Source organism: Sciurus carolinensis, chromosome 8 (genome assembly GCF_902686445.1).
Source record: "Sciurus carolinensis chromosome 8, mSciCar1.2, whole genome shotgun sequence".
In the NCBI taxonomy this organism is placed as follows: domain Eukaryota; kingdom Metazoa; phylum Chordata; class Mammalia; order Rodentia; family Sciuridae; genus Sciurus; species Sciurus carolinensis.
This window is the reverse complement of record NC_062220.1, coordinates 13,536,228-13,552,796: the sequence shown is the minus strand read 5'-3', so window position 1 is coordinate 13,552,796 and position 16,569 is coordinate 13,536,228. Positions and strand designations below refer to the sequence as shown.

The following is a 16,569-nucleotide window of genomic DNA, read 5'->3' as shown; positions in this document are numbered from 1 at the left end:
GGTCCTGTGCACGTCAGTGTCACCCTTATGGCCTCAGTGTTCTCTCCTCCAGAGGTGCCAAGTCCACTCCTTCCCAGGAGCCTTGTGAAATAGCACATGTAGCGTCTCACTCAGTGCCTGGCTTGTGGGTGGTCGTGCAAGTTTCCGCCTTTTCCTCTACAGTCACTTCTCCCTCTGCTGAGACATTAGTGATTTCTTAAATTGTGCTGTAGCTTTACTTGTATCCAGTCCTGTGGAAGATCCCTAAGTCTCAGAGTTCTTTACCCTCTGTCTTCTTTAAATTTCTTCATCTGCATTACAGATGCAGAAAGACCAGTGAGTCTATACTAGTTACCTAGTGAGTGGAGTGTGCAGCAGTGTGTGAAGGACACTCAGACCTGGGCCTGGTCCTTGCAGATGTAGTCAGTGCACAAGCCTTGACCAGAGAAGAGGGAGAAGAGAGCTGTTGGTTGTGTAGGGTTGGCATGGGTCCTGGAGGATGCTTGAGGAAGACTGAGGTGTGCCTTGGCTGACGTCAGGCTTCTCTTGTGCCGTCCTGAGCAGAAGGATACAGAACTAGAAATGTAGGAGGAAGGGAGGCAGGCAGCACCGTGTGCGGCAGGTTATTCCTGAAAACAGTGTGCTCCATGGCTGCGGTGTTCAGACTCTTGGATGTCCTGTGAAGCACTTCTTCTTGTCTTCCCTTCTTTGTCGCCTGTGGGTCTGTTCCTGGGTGGTGATGTGTTTGGATTCTGCTGTGACTTTCCCTCCAGGACTTTCTGGGGGAGAGGTTTATTTGGCTTAGCCTTGGCCCTGAGTGTGCACGTGGACTCTTGTATTCACTTCTGGTCATTTTGGTGTGTTGGGAATCTCTGTGGCAGGGTCTGGGTAGGGCTAAACCAGGGAGGACCCTGGGCACCCAGTGCAGTGTGGCCTGCCATTGTGTGGATGACCTGCACTGTGACCTGGAGTGTGAGGTCCTCCCTATATTTTGCACTCCCGGCATCTCGCCCGTCTCCTGCTGGCCCTGCCTTCCACAGGAGCCAAGCACTGTTCTAGCTCTTGTTGTTGGAATCCTGGACCCCTTTCCCTATGGTGCTCACTATGTAGAGGAGCCAATGTTTGCTTTTGTAAACACTAATGCATTTGTCAATAAGTATGTGTGCCACATTAAAGAAAGCAAAATGTGAGGACCCAGAAAGAATTTTTGTAGAATGAAGTCCTTTACCCCATATTTTTAGTAGAAGAGAGCTTCAGCTGAAGAAGGAGAGGTAGATGAAGTGAAATGGAAAGATAAACATTGAAGCAGCAAGTCATTTAGAAGAAAGGGTCAAGTAATCTGAATGTCCCCTGGGTGAGATTATTGAAGAAATTCCTGTTTATTAATGTTCACAGGTTTTGCACCTATTTTTGGTCATAGATAAGATATTGATCAAACCTGATCCACAGCCAATTTTGGCTTTAAACTATTATGTAAATAAAGTTTAATATATGCCTCATTTTATTTTTTTAAATGTCCACTGCTGCTTATCTCTATGGAACACTCCTTAGTTGGGGAATTGTGTTTCCCAGGGGACCTTACTCAATGTGTGGGACCATTTTTGGTGTCACAGTGTGGTAGAAGGAGATGCTGCTGGGTCTAGTGTTTAGATGCTAAAGATGCTGCTGAATGTCAAAGAGCACAGGGAAGCCCCAGAACAGAGAATGATCTGGCCCTAAATGTCAGTAGTGCCGATGCTGGGAAGCCCTGCTCTAGGTGAGAACATGTGGAAGGTTCCTTGGGATTCCAGTGATTGAGTCAGACTAAGATGAGCAAGACAAAGATGTCAATCACCAAGGCTGAGATGTGGAGTAGAAGAGGAGGAAACACAAAGTATGTGAGCTCATTTTGACCTTTTCTGTGAATTAGGAGGCACGATCTTTGGCTAAGCGGGTGGGAGTAGAGCGTGAGGGAGATGGCAACTCAGGGGACGCTTGGTGAAGGAGCCGTTCTAGACCTGCCATTGTGCAGAGTATGTTGGGAGCAAGGAGAAGTGAAGGAATGGCCATGTGTCCTCCTGTGGCTGTGCTCAGTGACATGGAAACAGGTTGTGGGCTGGGATCCTCGCTAGCACCTCAGGTGGGATGTGGCGTAGCCATCCTGAAAAGACAAGTGACCGTCACAGGACATTACAGTGGCCAAGCAGGACTTCCCACAGCAGCTGGGGAAGGCAGAAGCTGACCATGTGGGTGCTGAGTGGCGGTGAGCAGGTAGCTGGTCAGTGAGGCAGAGGAGGTGTCTTCCAGATGCTGTGTTCAGGGCAGCCCGTGTCCTCTCCCTCATCTCCTCCTCCTTTCTTCATCCCTCAGGGTGTGGATATTAATGCGCGGGGAGTGTGGAAGGAGTTGGCAGCCCCTCTGGAGCACATTAACCTTCATGTCCGTGGGGGCTACATCCTGCCCTGGCAGGAGCCTGCCCGGAACACCCACTTGAGGTGAGTACCAGGCTGGTGTTCTACTTTTCCTACATCTTTGCTCACTAATTTCTTTCCTTCCTTTCCTTTTCTTTTTCTGGTTCTGGGAATAGATCTCAGGGGTGTTTTACCACTGAGCTATATCCCCAGACTTTTTAAATTTTATTTTGAGTCTGGTTCTTGCTAAGTTACCCAGGCTAGCCTCAAATCTGTGATCCTCCTCATTTAGCCTCCTGAGTCACTGGGTTCGCTGGTGTAGGGCACTGCATCTAATTTGCTCACTGATTTTTAGCGAATACCAGGAATCCCAGAAGCATCATTCTAAAGGCCAAGGTTCGTTTTACTAAGCACTTCTGTTTTTGTGTTTTTCATTTTTCAAATGCTGAACTCTGAATAATTAACAGCTCTTTTAGATTTATTCGGTTTGGTGATAGGTCTCAGAAGTGATATTTCAAATAGAAATCAAAACAGTAGCAATTGTGATTCATGAGAATTTTAGGAGCCTACCTGGATCTTATATGATCTAAGAAATATATTACTCTGTTGGGTGCAGTGGTGCACACCTATAATCCCAGTGACTTGGAAAGCTGAGATAGGAGGATTGCAAGTTCAACACCAGCCTTAGCAATTTAGTGAGGCCCTAAACAGCTCAGAAAGACCCTATCTCTAATAAAATATAAAACAGGACTGGGGTTGTGACTCAGTGGTGGAGAGCAACCCTGAGTTCAATTTCCGGTACCAAAAAAAAAAAAAAAAAAAAGGAATATGTTGCTAAAAATTTGGTGAAGCCATATGATAACTCATCCCCATGTCTGAGATTGCTCATATAAAACATTTATAAATTCTTGACCTAGATCAATATAATTATCAGCAGTAACTGACATCAAGTGATCATCATTCTACATCTGGAACTGTAGTAATATGGGACACTCTACTTGGAGAGTAGAGTTAAAATATTTTTCCTTTTTATAAGGAAAAAAATCCTTTACGTTAGGGACTCTTGTCATTCTGATTGCACAGATGGCAATGTAGGGCTTTAGGAGGCTAAGTGATTTATTCAGAGTCGCACAGCTAGTTAAGTAGATGGACAGTGACTAAAATCCACATCTGTCTGATATCACTCCTAAAATCCTTAGACCCCTAGTCATTTGATTCCCCAGATTTGGATAAAAATGATGAACTGAGGACATTTGTGAAAAGATCCCACTTCATGTGTTTAGGAAATGCACCATGAAAGATGGATTCCAGTGTCAGAATTTTCCTCAGAAAAAGGAAAGAAGGAACCCAGTTGGTTTTCTTTTAGTTTCTTGGAGAGCCCCGAAAGGAAAATTTCCTTTTAGTCATTTACAAATAATTCACTTGTGACATGAAGTCATCTGGCTCTATGGAGACAGAATCATAGCTGGGTCACAAGTCTCTTGAATCTTAGTACCCACTCTTAATTTTGCTTCTTTGATTTTATGAGAAAACGTTTGGCTTGTGACTGTGGCTTTGGTTTTACCTAATGCCTCTCTCCCACCTCACTGCAGCCGCCAGAAATTCATGGGCTTCAAGGTTGCCTTGGATGATGAGGGATCTGCTGAGGGTTGGCTCTTCTGGGATGATGGGGAAAGCATCGGTGAGTAGGGGTCGTCTGGGATTCAGGTCCATACAGTTGACTGGGCTCCTGGATATCATATGTCCCTGTTTTTTTTCCCTTTTCATGTTAAAATATTTTTGCATTTTAAAATACAGTTATTTTCTTCTTCAAGTGTATAATCCATTTTGTACATGATCCTTATACCTTATGTAAATGATGCTTAATGCTAAATCTCTCACCGTTACTCAGCTATCCTAATCCTCTGTGAATGACTATAGTAGGGATCCACAGGGAAAGTTTATTTATAGCCAGTGTTCCTATGATTTATAGTCAAAGGCATATTCCCTGGTTCCATGGTTTACTGTCCCAGCAAGACAATGCCTCTATGAGTTGTGCTATTTTGGGGGGAACTTTCCATTAAGAGTTCATGGAAATTTGTAACTTCTTAGAAGGATAACTCAAGTTTATCCAGTAGAACTTTCTGCAGAGGTGGAGATGCTGTATGTCTTCTCTGTCCAGTATAGTACTAGCCATGTGTGGCTATCAGACACAAAGGTGATGAGTGCATCTGAGAAACTAAATTTCTATTTTATTTAATTTTAATTAATTTAAATTTATGTAATTTAAACTTATCTTTCTGGTGATAATAGCCAATGGATACTGATGGAGGGTGATAAATGAGAAAGAGGCTAGTGTATGGGGAAGAGGGAGAAAGCGATGAGGATGGGAATTAGAGTGGGCGTGCCTGAGACCAGGGTCTCAGTGAGTCCACCTTCACCAGATGTGCCAAACTTTATACTCTCCTTGGGTTGGTGGCATACATTAGGGGTAAAGGACAAAGACGGCTCTAATTTGTTCTCTGGAGATTGCATTTTGAAAACTTCCCAATGCCTCTCAAGTTAAACCCACCAAGGCCCCAACCTTGGTGCTTGTGTGTGTGTGTATCTGCATTCATATGTGTGTAAGTATACATCTAGGAAAAGAATATGGAAGTCCTGAGATGACCCAGAAGATGATGGGAATGGTAGAACCTCAAGGAAGAGAAGTGGCATGAGAGTGGTGTTTGTTTTCACTGGGGTTGGCTGCAGAGTCTGCCTGGTCTCCATAAGGAGAATTCATATTACAAAACAGCTATGCAATATAAGAAGAAAAGTAAAACAAACTCACAAAAATAATCCCTTCTTTCAGTCAAGACAAGTAGGCAATTTGAATTCTGTGACGTAAGCCTCAGTCATATTTGCCTTGTTGTTTGTTTGCAGATACTTTGGGACTCTATTATTTGGCCCGCTTTTCTGCCAGCCAGGTGAGTGTGATGGGAAAGTGGAGTTCTGCTGGTTTAATGGGATCCCAATGCCAGGAGGGCACAAAATACACCTAAAATTCCTTCCTTGCTCATCTTGTTAATTCATTCTTCCAGTTTTAGTGCTGTGACTTAAACACCTGACCAGAACAATTGTAGAGGAGGAAAAGTTTATTTGAGGACTCACAGTTTCAGAAATCTCAGTCCATAGACAGCTGGTTCCATTCCTTGGGGCAGGAGGTGAGGCAGGACATCATGACAGAAGACATGGCATAAGGAAGTAGCTCCCAGGATGATCAGGAAGCAGAGAGAAAGGGAGAGAGAGAGAGAGACTCCACTTGCAAGAGACAAAATATATACCCCAAAGGCACACCCCAATCCCCACTCCTCCAGTCACACCCTACCCACCTTTAGTTACCACTCAGTTAATCCTATCAGGGGATTAATTCACTGATTGGTTAAGACTCTCATAACACAATAATTTTGCCTCTGAATGGTCCTGCATTGCATCACACATGAGCTTTTGGGAGACACCTCACATCCAAATGAGAACACTTCCCTTCCTCCACATTTCACATGGAGATTTCCCGTGTTCCTAGAAAGTTTGCTGTGATGGGAACTATTCACGTCTCATCAGTAACTTACGTAGGTTTACCATTTCACAGATGGATAGACTGTTTCTATATAGTCTAACCCAGCTCCAGTGTTGCCTTGGAATGGTCTGCATATTTTGTGACTTCTCCACAGGTAGAATATAAGTTTCTGGATGGTTGAGACTTTCCTGTAGAACTGAAGGAATTGCTAAAGACCCTGCTGGCGTTTGTGCAAAGTAGATGTAGTAGGCAACAGGGGCTAGAGTGCTGAAATCGTGATCCCCAATAGTTGAGAACACAAGATAATGACCCAGAGGTAGCTTATTTCAAGGTTTACATTTATGCATAACAAGAGGTTGGGAAAAAGTTGAACTAATATTACTGTCCCCCTTTTTTTATTTCCAATTTGACAGAATACAATGCAGAGTCATATAATTTTTAACAATTATGTTGTTGCTACAAACCCTTTGAGATTGGGCTACATTGAAATCTGGGGTGTGGGCAGTGTCTCCATTACCAGTGTGAGCATCTCTCTGAGGAGTGGAAATGAAACACTCACCTTCACCCACAGCCCTGCAACACAGGTGGGTGGCCCATGACAAGTCCAGTGACACTTCACAGCCCTGGTCAGTCTTGTGCAAATCCTGTTTCCTTTCCAAATGCTGTTTATTCTCTTCTGAAAATCCTCCAGGAATCTCTGTGTTCAGTTGGTCTGCTTGGGAAGCATGGAGATAAAGAGAAACTTCATGGTTTGGTCTAGGTCCTTCCTTTCCGTGTTTTTCTTGTCTGAAAAACTTTGTCTTTACTCCTTCATCTCTGTATCAGAGACCAGCCTCCAAACAACTTGAACCGCCATATTTCATCAAATACAAAGTGACACCTTCAGCTAAAATTTGTGTCACTATTTCACGAAGAAAAAAATTCCACACAAGAAGGGAAAACAAAACTATGAAATAAATTTTTCCTACCAATTACTTGTTTTATTTTAAACGTACAGAAAGCTCTTTGAAGTTTCTGTAGACATAGAATTTTATCCAAACATTTTAATGTCGTAAGCAATTAATCCAAAAGAAAATGTTGGGTGGAGATACATGAATAATTCTACAACAAAGTAATTTGAAAGAGGTCAACCCTGAATGTGAAGGAGTATTAATACCTTTTAACAATTTAAAATACATATATTTATTTCACTATTTGAATTTGTATTCCAATTCTTACTATTTTATAGTTAAATATTCTGTTCTTTTGTTTTTATATGACATAAATATGTGATAGAAAATGGTATTTCTACCAGAGGAGAGGATATTTCCTCTGATTTCTAGATCTGAAACAAAAGTTTTTATTAGGGTTTATATATTTTGTTTCCTAATGCTGTCATTTTCTTGTCAAACCAACTTTTCCAACTTTACTCAGAGGTCTTAATGGACTTTGCCTAATTCTGTTGTGAACCAGCTCATGGACTGATGTGCAGTCTCATGCGCATACAGCAAAGTCCTCTGGAAGGTATTTGCCTAGAAAAAAGCAGGAGTATTAGACTCTTACTGGGCAATCCTCAGGGTGGAGGGAATAGAAGAGAAAATAAAAGGAGGACTTCAAGGAAAAGGCACACCCCAGAACAGGGCAAGAGTGGGCACCTCTCCAACTTGTCTTTATAGTTGTTTCTCACCAGTGGTCCTATATCACATTATCCCTATCACTGAGCAATATTTGTACTCTAGGAAATCAGAAAACATCTTTCTCACCTGAAAGTGTGAGGCCATGTGAGCTAGACCTCGAATTATGAAAATAGTAGGGGTACATGTGAACTATTGACCTGCACCTGATATGTGTGCAGAAAATTTCAAACAACAAATGCCTGATACTTTTTCTTTGGTTCTCAACAGGTGTTGAACATTGATGTGACAAGCAAAAGCATAAGCCTGCATGATTTCATTTCATTGACATGGAGAAGCTCTCCGTAAATTATTAGAGCAAGATCCTAACTTGGAACAACTCTGAAAATCCTTATACTTCATACCCATAAAATTATTGTGTGTTGTTATTGATTCATGCCCAGTATGGATGAGATATTTTATTGATTTGGTTATGTTCTGTCTGTGAATCCTGAAGGTTAAATTTTAGCCCTGTGGGAGAGAGGTGTGGAAAATCTATGGGTTGTTTTAATGCAACCGTGTAAATAGTATGGTGCAGAGGATTCATCAAATGAGGACGAGCTGGGTCCATAAAGTGTATGTGTGCGTGTGTGCATGTTTGTGTGCATGTAATCATGGAATTGGCCCTACCTTCTTGCTATGGATATAGAAAAAAGTCTTGCCACAACGGTTCCTGGTCTTGAAGCTAAGCAGTAGCTCAAGAAAGCATTCATAAAGCGCATCTGCTAGTTGCTTACAGGGAGAAGGGAAAATATGCTAAGAGCATGATGTAAGAGGGTAAAGAGAAACCTCCAGGAAAGGTAAGCAGGAAAGAGTCGAGGCCACAAATGATGATGACAAAATTGATCATAAATTGTCAGGAATAGTGGCCTCATGGGGAAGGGAAAGAAGAGTCAACTCACTTGAAGAGAGTGGTAGAGGAGCTGGGGTATAAAAGATAATTTATTTTCACTGTAGTGTGTTTTGAAATGTATAAATCTTGTTTATCTACCCTGCCTAATGTATGTAACCCAATTCACACAAACACTTGTAATTTACATGTCATAGAAAAATAAAACAAGTGAATTTGCAAAAGATTTTGAATGTTGGGGTATTCTGTCCATGGGCACCCTCATTTCTGGGTGAAGACTTCTTCCTGTTTGGTAAACTCTTGTTTGGTAAACTCTTCCTGTTTGCTAAACTCTTTCTGGTGCTCTTTGGTGTCAGAGCTCCTGCATTGAATCTGCTGATGGATTGCAATGAGCCTCTCATAAGCCGGAGGTGTGTGAAGGTGTTCGTGGATTCCTGTCATTGTTATAGCAGTTGCTACATTTGACTAAATACCAACTGGCAAAAAATGGGAGTTGGAACATCAGATGGTTAAAATTTGGGATAAAGAGTTTATATAATGATGTTCCAAAGGTGTATTTACTTGTGACATCATTTGAAAATGAATTGAAACAAGTACCTCTGAAGTGAACATGTCCTCTTCCCCAGGTGTTTTTCTTCTCTTACCTACCAGGAAACTTATGCTTACACACTCAGGTTTCAGCACCTGCATATTATCAGGCCGGTTTAATGTTCTAGTTATCCAAATAAGGAGCCTTTTCATGAGGGTCTGAGCAAACTAGGAAAGTAGTGAGACATGGAAGAGCGATCATGGGAATCATCTGATTAGAAGGTTGGGAAGCTTGTCAACCTCCTCTAATTATCCATTCAGGAAGACCACAAAGACAAAAGCATTTATTTGCCTTACACTTTAGAAATCTTTTGTTACCAACAGGGAAATAAAATGTAGGTTCAAGTTGGCTAGATAATCCCAGGGCCATGGCCCTGAGTGAAGCATGTGGGGGTTGGGAACATTCATAGTGCCAGGGACTCCAGTGAGGGCCTGGTAACACCTGTGGAATCCCTTTTCAGAACAGTGTCTTACAATGCATAAAGGAATCCTATTACATTAAAGCATAATACTCATACATTTAAAAAAACTGACAGAGGTAACACATGAGGTGTGTTTTTAATCAATGTAAATAAAAAGATCTAGCAGTAGAACTAGTAATGTCAGAATTTCAGTTTAAATATTTGTAATAAAAATAATCTGATTCTATCTGGAAACGTGCACTGCTACAACTCCTGTGCTCTGTTGTTTATACTCATGATCTGAGGAAATGCTAAATTTCAGTTAGACGTTAGTAAATAACAGATGTTTTTCCTATCTTGTGCATAGATTCCCTAAATCATTCCCATGGAAGTCTAGGCTCCCTAGCTCAAGAGTTCCTGGATTAAGGCTGTTGGCTGTCCAGACTCCACCCAGCACCCAACCCGAGTGGTTATATCTGTTGCCAGAACTCTCAAGCACCACTGTCTCTACTCTCTTGAATTCACTTTTGGCTTTTCAAATAAATATCATAGTATGTAATGTAATGTTGTGAGACAATACAAGAAGAGGTGAAATGATCAGGTTAGGAGAGCCTTAACCTAATCAGTACATTAATCCACTTGAAAGGATGAACTGGATGATAACTGTAGGCACATAGGATGTGACAGGAAGAGGTAGGTCACTGGGCTTGTGCCTGTTTGTCCTTGTTGAGTGGAGCTCTCTCTGTTTCCTGGGGGCCATGTCCCCAACTGCCTTCCTCCTTCACACTCTCTGACAGGATGTTTTGCCTCCCCTTGAGTCCAGAGCAATGGAGCTGGCCGTCTATGAGCTAGACCTCTTTGAAACTGTGAGCACCAAATAAACTTTTCCTCCTCTAAAATTGTTTTTGTTGGGTCTTTTGGTCACAGTGGCAAAAATGCTAACTAAAACAGATGTTTAGATAGATATATACATTATGGAATGTTTAAATAAATCTCATCACCATATCCACTACTTCACGTTTATTGTTTTTTTTTTTCCAATAACAACACTTAGAAGCTACTATCAAACATTTGTGAGTATACTATACTGTATAACACACTTGTGGTTTCTAAGAAACCAATTCCACAAGGACAAGTAGATCTTGTGTTTAGAATTAGAAAGTTTCTTAAACCATCTGGAAGGGGAGGAGTTGGGTTTGTGGTTACCTTTGTTTTTCTGTCTGGTGTCCATCTCTTAAGTGCAAGGTAGCATCCTGCCCCTCTCCATCACAGATATTAGATTCACTGGTCAGAGAATTTTATGCTTTTTTTTCTTTTTATGTTTTTTATTGATGCCTTATATCTATATAAAATAGTGGGATTCATTATGAAATATTCACATATGCATATAACATAATTTGGTCAATTTGTTAGAGGGAGAAAAACTCAGAAGCATTCTCTGGTCTCAGAAGTTCCATTAAATCCTTTTGGATTTCTTCATTTGCAAAGTGCTGATGTCAGACCAAAGCTATGATTTCCAAGCTGTGGAATTGTGCAAAGCCGCAGGTTCTCTGTTCCCTTGAGTTGGGGAGAAGGCAGATTCTCAGGGTTCTGAGCTCCCTGCTCTGGCTCCAGTCATTAATTATTGGAATCCCATTTGAAGAAATAATTTTAAATACATGTATTTATCAGTTCTCAGATATTGTGAAACCAGTACATTTTTTTCAGTTGATGACTTATTATAGTAGCTTTTAATAGACACATTTTTAACTATACAGAGTAGGCTCCATGTTGTACCACCTGAGACTATGCTACTAAGAGGTTTTTACTTCAATAAAAGGATTCGATTTGTCTCTTCTTTTAAGAAGGATTTTTTTAAAAAAATGTTTTATTGCTGCATAATAATTACTCCCAGTAGTGGGATTCAATGTGACATATGTGTGCGTGCAAACATCATAATTTGATCAATTTCATTCTCCTGTACCTTCCTTTCCCTTCCTCTCCTCCCTCACCCTGATTTATTTCTTCTACCTACTGGTCCTCCTATTTTCATGAGACCACATTTTTTTTCTCTCTAGTGTCCACATATGAGAGAAAACGTACAACCCTTGACTAAGTGTGGCTTATTTCACTTAACATAATGCTCTCTGACTCCATCTATTTTCCTGAAAATGACATAATTTTGTTCTTCTTATGGCTGAATATATTAAATAAATTTTTATTATCCATTCCTCTTTTGAGGAACACCTAGATTGGACCCATAACTTGGCTGTTGTGAATTGCACTGCTTTAAGTATGGGTATATGTGGACATCTGTAGTATGCTGACTTTAATTTTTTGGGATAAATACTAAGGAGTGGGATAGCTAGGTCATATGGTCGTTCTATTCCTAGTCTTTTGAAGAACCTCCACACTGATTTCCATACTGGTTGTACTAATTCACAGTCCCACCAATAGTGCATTGAAGTTCCTTTTGACTATATCCTCTCCATTGCCTAGTGCCTTTGTATTCTTGAAGATTTTTATTCTAATGTAGCGAGATGAAATCTCAGTATGGTTTTTGATTTGCATTTCACTGATGAATTGCTAAAAATTTTTGGCCACTTGTACTATTTTTTGTTTGAGAAATGTCTGTTTTGTTCATTTCCCAGTTATTGATTGGGTTGCTTTTTGGTGTTGAGTGATTGGAGTTCTTCATATATTCTGGATATTTATCTTCTGTCAGAAGAGTAGCTGGCAAAATTTTTTCTTCCATTCCCTAGGCTCTCACTTCATACTCTTGTTTTCTTTGCTGTGCAGAAGATTTTTAATGGATGCCACCCCATTTACTATTTCTTGATGTTGTTTCCTGAGCTTTAGAAGTCCTATTGAGGAAGTCATTGCCTGCACCTATACATTGGAATGTTTGTCCTATGTCTTCTAGTAGTTGCAAATTTCTTGTCTTGTACTTAGATCTTTGATCCATTTTGAGTTGACTTTTGTTCTGGGTGAGAGAGAGGGATCTAGTTTTGTTCTTCTGCATATGAATATTCAGTTTTCCCAGCACCATTTGTCAAAAAGGCTGTCTTTTCCCCAGTGAATATCTTTGGAGACTTTGTCAGATGACTGTATCTGTATGGGTTTGTCTCTGTGTCTTTATTCTATTCCATTGTTCTATGTGTCTGTTTTCTATGCTGGTGCTGTGCTGTTTTTGTTAATATAGTACTGTAGTCTAATTTGCAGTTGGGTATTGTGATGCTTCCAGCATTGCTGTTTTTGCTCAGAGTTTCTCTGTCTATTCTGGATCTTTTTTTTCTTCTATATGAATTTTAGGACTGTTTTTCATAGTTCTGTGAAGAATGCCATTGATATTTTGATAGGAATCACATTGAATCTGCTTATTGCTTTTGGCAATAGAGCCATTTTAATGATATTAATTCTCCCATGAATAAGGGAGACATTTTCTTTTTTTTTTAGTGATCTGTAATACTTGTTATAGAGATCTTTCACCTCTTTGATTAGATTTTTACCTATACATATTTTTAAAGCTATTGTGATGGAATTGTTTTCCTGAATTCCTTCTCAGTGGATTCGTTATTGGTGCATAGAAAAGCTATTGATTTTTGTATGTTAAATTTGTCTGCCATTTTGCTGAATTTGTTGCCAGAACTTCTGGGATCTTGTAGAATCTTATCTGCAAACAGTGATGATTTGACTTATTCCTTTTCTATTTGCATCTCTTTTATTTCCTTCTCTTGCTTAATTGCTCTGACTAAAATTTCAGGTATCATATTGAATAGGACTGGTGAAAGTGGACATCTTTGTCTTGATTTTAGAGGAAATATTTTCAGTTTTCCCTCATTCAGTATGATACTAGCTTTGAGTTGGTTATATTTAGCCTTTATGATCTTAAGGTAAGTTTTTTCTATCCCTAGTTTCTCAGGATTTTTATTATGAATAGGTGCTAAATTTTGTCAAAGTTATTTTCTGTATCTGTTGAAATAATCATATGATTTTTGTTCTTGGTTCTAATTATGTGGTCTATTATGTTTATTGATTTGCATATGTTGAACCATCCTTGCAACTCTGGAATGAAACTGACTTAATTATGATGTTTAATCTTTTAAATATGTTGTTAAGTTTGATTTGCTAATGTTTTATTAAAGATTTTTATGTCTGAGTTCACCAAGAATATTGGTCTGTAGTTTTCTTTCCTTGGTGTGTCTTATCTGGTTTTGGTATCAGGCTAATACTGGCTTCATAGAATGAGTTTGGAATTGTCTCCTTTCTTTCTTCTTCATTGTTTAATTTAAGGAGCATTGTCTTTATTTCTTTAAAGTTTTGATAGAATTAAGCTGTGCACCCATCTGTTTCTAGGCTTTTTATTGTTGGAAGTCTTTTTATTACTGCTTCAATTTCATTATTATTGGTCAGTTTAGTTTTTTTATATCCACTTGGTTCAAGTTTGGTTTGTAATGTAATGTTTCCAGAAATTTATTCATTTCTTCTAGAATTTCCAGTTTATTGGAATCTAGCTTTTAAAAGTAGTTCCTAATGATTCTTCAGTGATATCTATTGTGACATCTTCTTTTCATCTTTAGATCCCTTGTATTTTTAATTCTTATTTCATTAATTTTGGCTTTGATCTTTATTATTTCTTTCCTTCTACTTGTTTTAAATTGGTTTGTTCTTATTTTTCTAAGAGCTGGAGATGCATCATTAGGTTATTTATTTGAGATCTTTCTGATTTTTTATGTAGGCACTCATAGTTTAAACTTTTCTCTTAGAACTGTATTCACTATTTTCCAGAGATTCTGGCATGTTGTATTTCTATTCTAATTTGATTCTAAGAATTTTAAATTTTTCCCCTGATTTATTTGATGGCCCACTCATTATTCAAAAGTGTAGTTGTTCAATCTTCATGTGTTTATATAATTTTTGTAAGTTTTGTTGCATTGGTTTCTAATTTCATTTCATTATGATCTGATAAAATGTATGAGATTATATTGACTTTTTTGTATTTGCTAAGACTTTGCTTTGTGACCTAAAATATGTTCCATTTTGAAGAAAGTTCCATGAGCAGGTGAGAAGAAAGTATTTTCATATGTGGTCAGATGAAATAGTCTGCAGATACCTGTTAACAAGTTAATTTGATTTAAAGTCATTTTTAGTTTTGAGGTGTATTCCCTAATTTTATGTTTGGATAAACCTATCTATTGCTAAGAAAGGTGTACTGAAAACACCTGGTATTATTGTATTGGGATTTACCTGATACTTTAAGTCAAATAGTGTTTGTTTATGTAATTAAGTATACCAACATTTGGGGGCCTAAGTATTTGCTATACTTACATCTTTTTGTTTTGTTGTGGAACCAGGACTTCTTTGTACTCTTAAAAATTATTGAAGTTTCCAACAGATTTTATATATGGTATTATATTTTTTGATATTTTGTCATAGTAAAACATTAGTACATTTTCTTTTTTTTTTTTTTTTTTTGAGATAACCCAAAAGGCAATTGTTTACTAACAGAGACACAATAGAAGACATCTAAATTAAAACAATAACAAAATATCACTTTTCACTTATTGGCAATGATCAAAAGGCAGCAGATGAGAAAATAAGTACTATGATACATAGCTAAGAAGAGGTATAGACATTGTGAGAAGATGTCAATACCATCAGATGAATATACATATAAACTTTGACCCAGCAATTCCACTTCTAGAAATGTATCCTACATGTTTATACCCAAAAATGCACAAATGCATTAAAAAAAGTCCTTTCCTACATTGTTATTTAAAAAGATCAGACATTACCTGAATGTTCAACAATATTAGGTTGATTCAATAAACCATGGTCTATGGAGCAAATGAATACTATGTAGGCATAAAGAAGACTGTAAGACTGAAATGGAAATAATATCCAAATGACATGTGAGATATACCAAAATATGTATTAAATATTTTAGGACAGGTGACATTATATACAGATTAAAAATTTCTGACACTGTCTAAAAAAATTTCTTTCAGAAGATTAGTCTTTACACTTTTGCAAATCTCTTTAAAGTCTGACAATGAGAAGAAGCAGGATTATTGTATCTTTTTCTTCCTTTTTTATTATCTTTTTATTTATCTTTTAATTTTTTACAGACTACTTTTCGATTCATTGTACACAAATGGGGTACATCATTTCGTTTCTATGGTTGTGCACAATGTAGATTCATACCATTCATGTAATCATACATGAACATAGGGTAATGATGTCTGTCTTGTATCTTTTTCTATATTCAATATTTTGTGATTTCATGTTATGCAGCCTCTGGGAAAACTCTACCTTGGGCTCATGAGAGAAAGACAGTAAAAAGAGAAAACATTATTTTGGTATTTTGATGAAAATTGTTTTACCCTGTTTCCCCTGAAAAGGTCTCTTGGCTCCTAGGAGCTGGTTCTGAGGCCACGCTTTGAGAACCACTTCACATGGAGTCATGTCCATCTGTGGTTACCTGAAGCAGCCCCTGCAACACGGACCTTCACTTATAATTCCTGGTGGCCAGCTACTAAGGGAAAGTTTGAACTCTTATTTATTTTTTATTTTTTATTTTTATTTTTTTGCGGTGCTGGGGATTGAATCCAGGGCCTTGTGCTTGCAAGGCAAGCACTCTACCAACTGAGCTATCTCCCCAGCCCTGAATTCTTATTTTTTGACATATTCTCTGATTCTAGATCACATAATTTTACTTTATCTCTTTATAGGCATGCCAAAATTAATAAAATATAGCAGTTCTAATCTTTTCATTTAAATGGGGAACTTCATTAATTCATTAATTCATTAATAACTAACATTAATTGTCATATGTGTCTACAAAGATAAGGTTGTACTGGCCTTGACAGATAAGGTCAGAATCTCACCAACTTTCCCTTGTTCTTGTCATTGCAGTTGAATCATTAAGAGTTTTGCATCTGACCTGGAAGGATGGTGCTTTGAAAGCTGAGGGTCATTCATATTGTTAGTTTCTGAGTTGATTCCAACCATCTGCTTGCTTTGAGATCTTCCAGTGGCTAAATTTACCATCCCTTCTTGCTAACTAGCAACTGGAAGAAACTGGGTCACATGCTTGATTCTATGCTTCAAAATATTCCAGTTACCTTTTTATTGCTCAGTTCAAGCAGATGACCTAATATTTTCCATCTGCTAGTGAGTGAGATGGAATGGTGAA

The 16,569-nt window shown here is 38.6% G+C and overlaps 1 protein-coding gene across 1 annotated transcript in view; it reads left to right on the top strand.

Moving 5' to 3' along the window:
* Window positions 1–8,611, top strand: part of LOC124990625 (maltase-glucoamylase-like) — a 188,821-nt gene extending 180,210 nt beyond the window's left edge. The window contains 5 exon segments of the mRNA XM_047560811.1: window positions 2,329–2,453; window positions 3,962–4,050; window positions 5,271–5,314; window positions 6,318–6,488; window positions 7,788–8,611. Coding sequence (XP_047416767.1) covers window positions 2,329–2,453; window positions 3,962–4,050; window positions 5,271–5,314; window positions 6,318–6,488; window positions 7,788–7,865 — 507 coding nt within the window. The 3' untranslated portion in view covers window positions 7,866–8,611.
* Window positions 8,612–16,569: the final 7,958 nt, after the last annotated feature.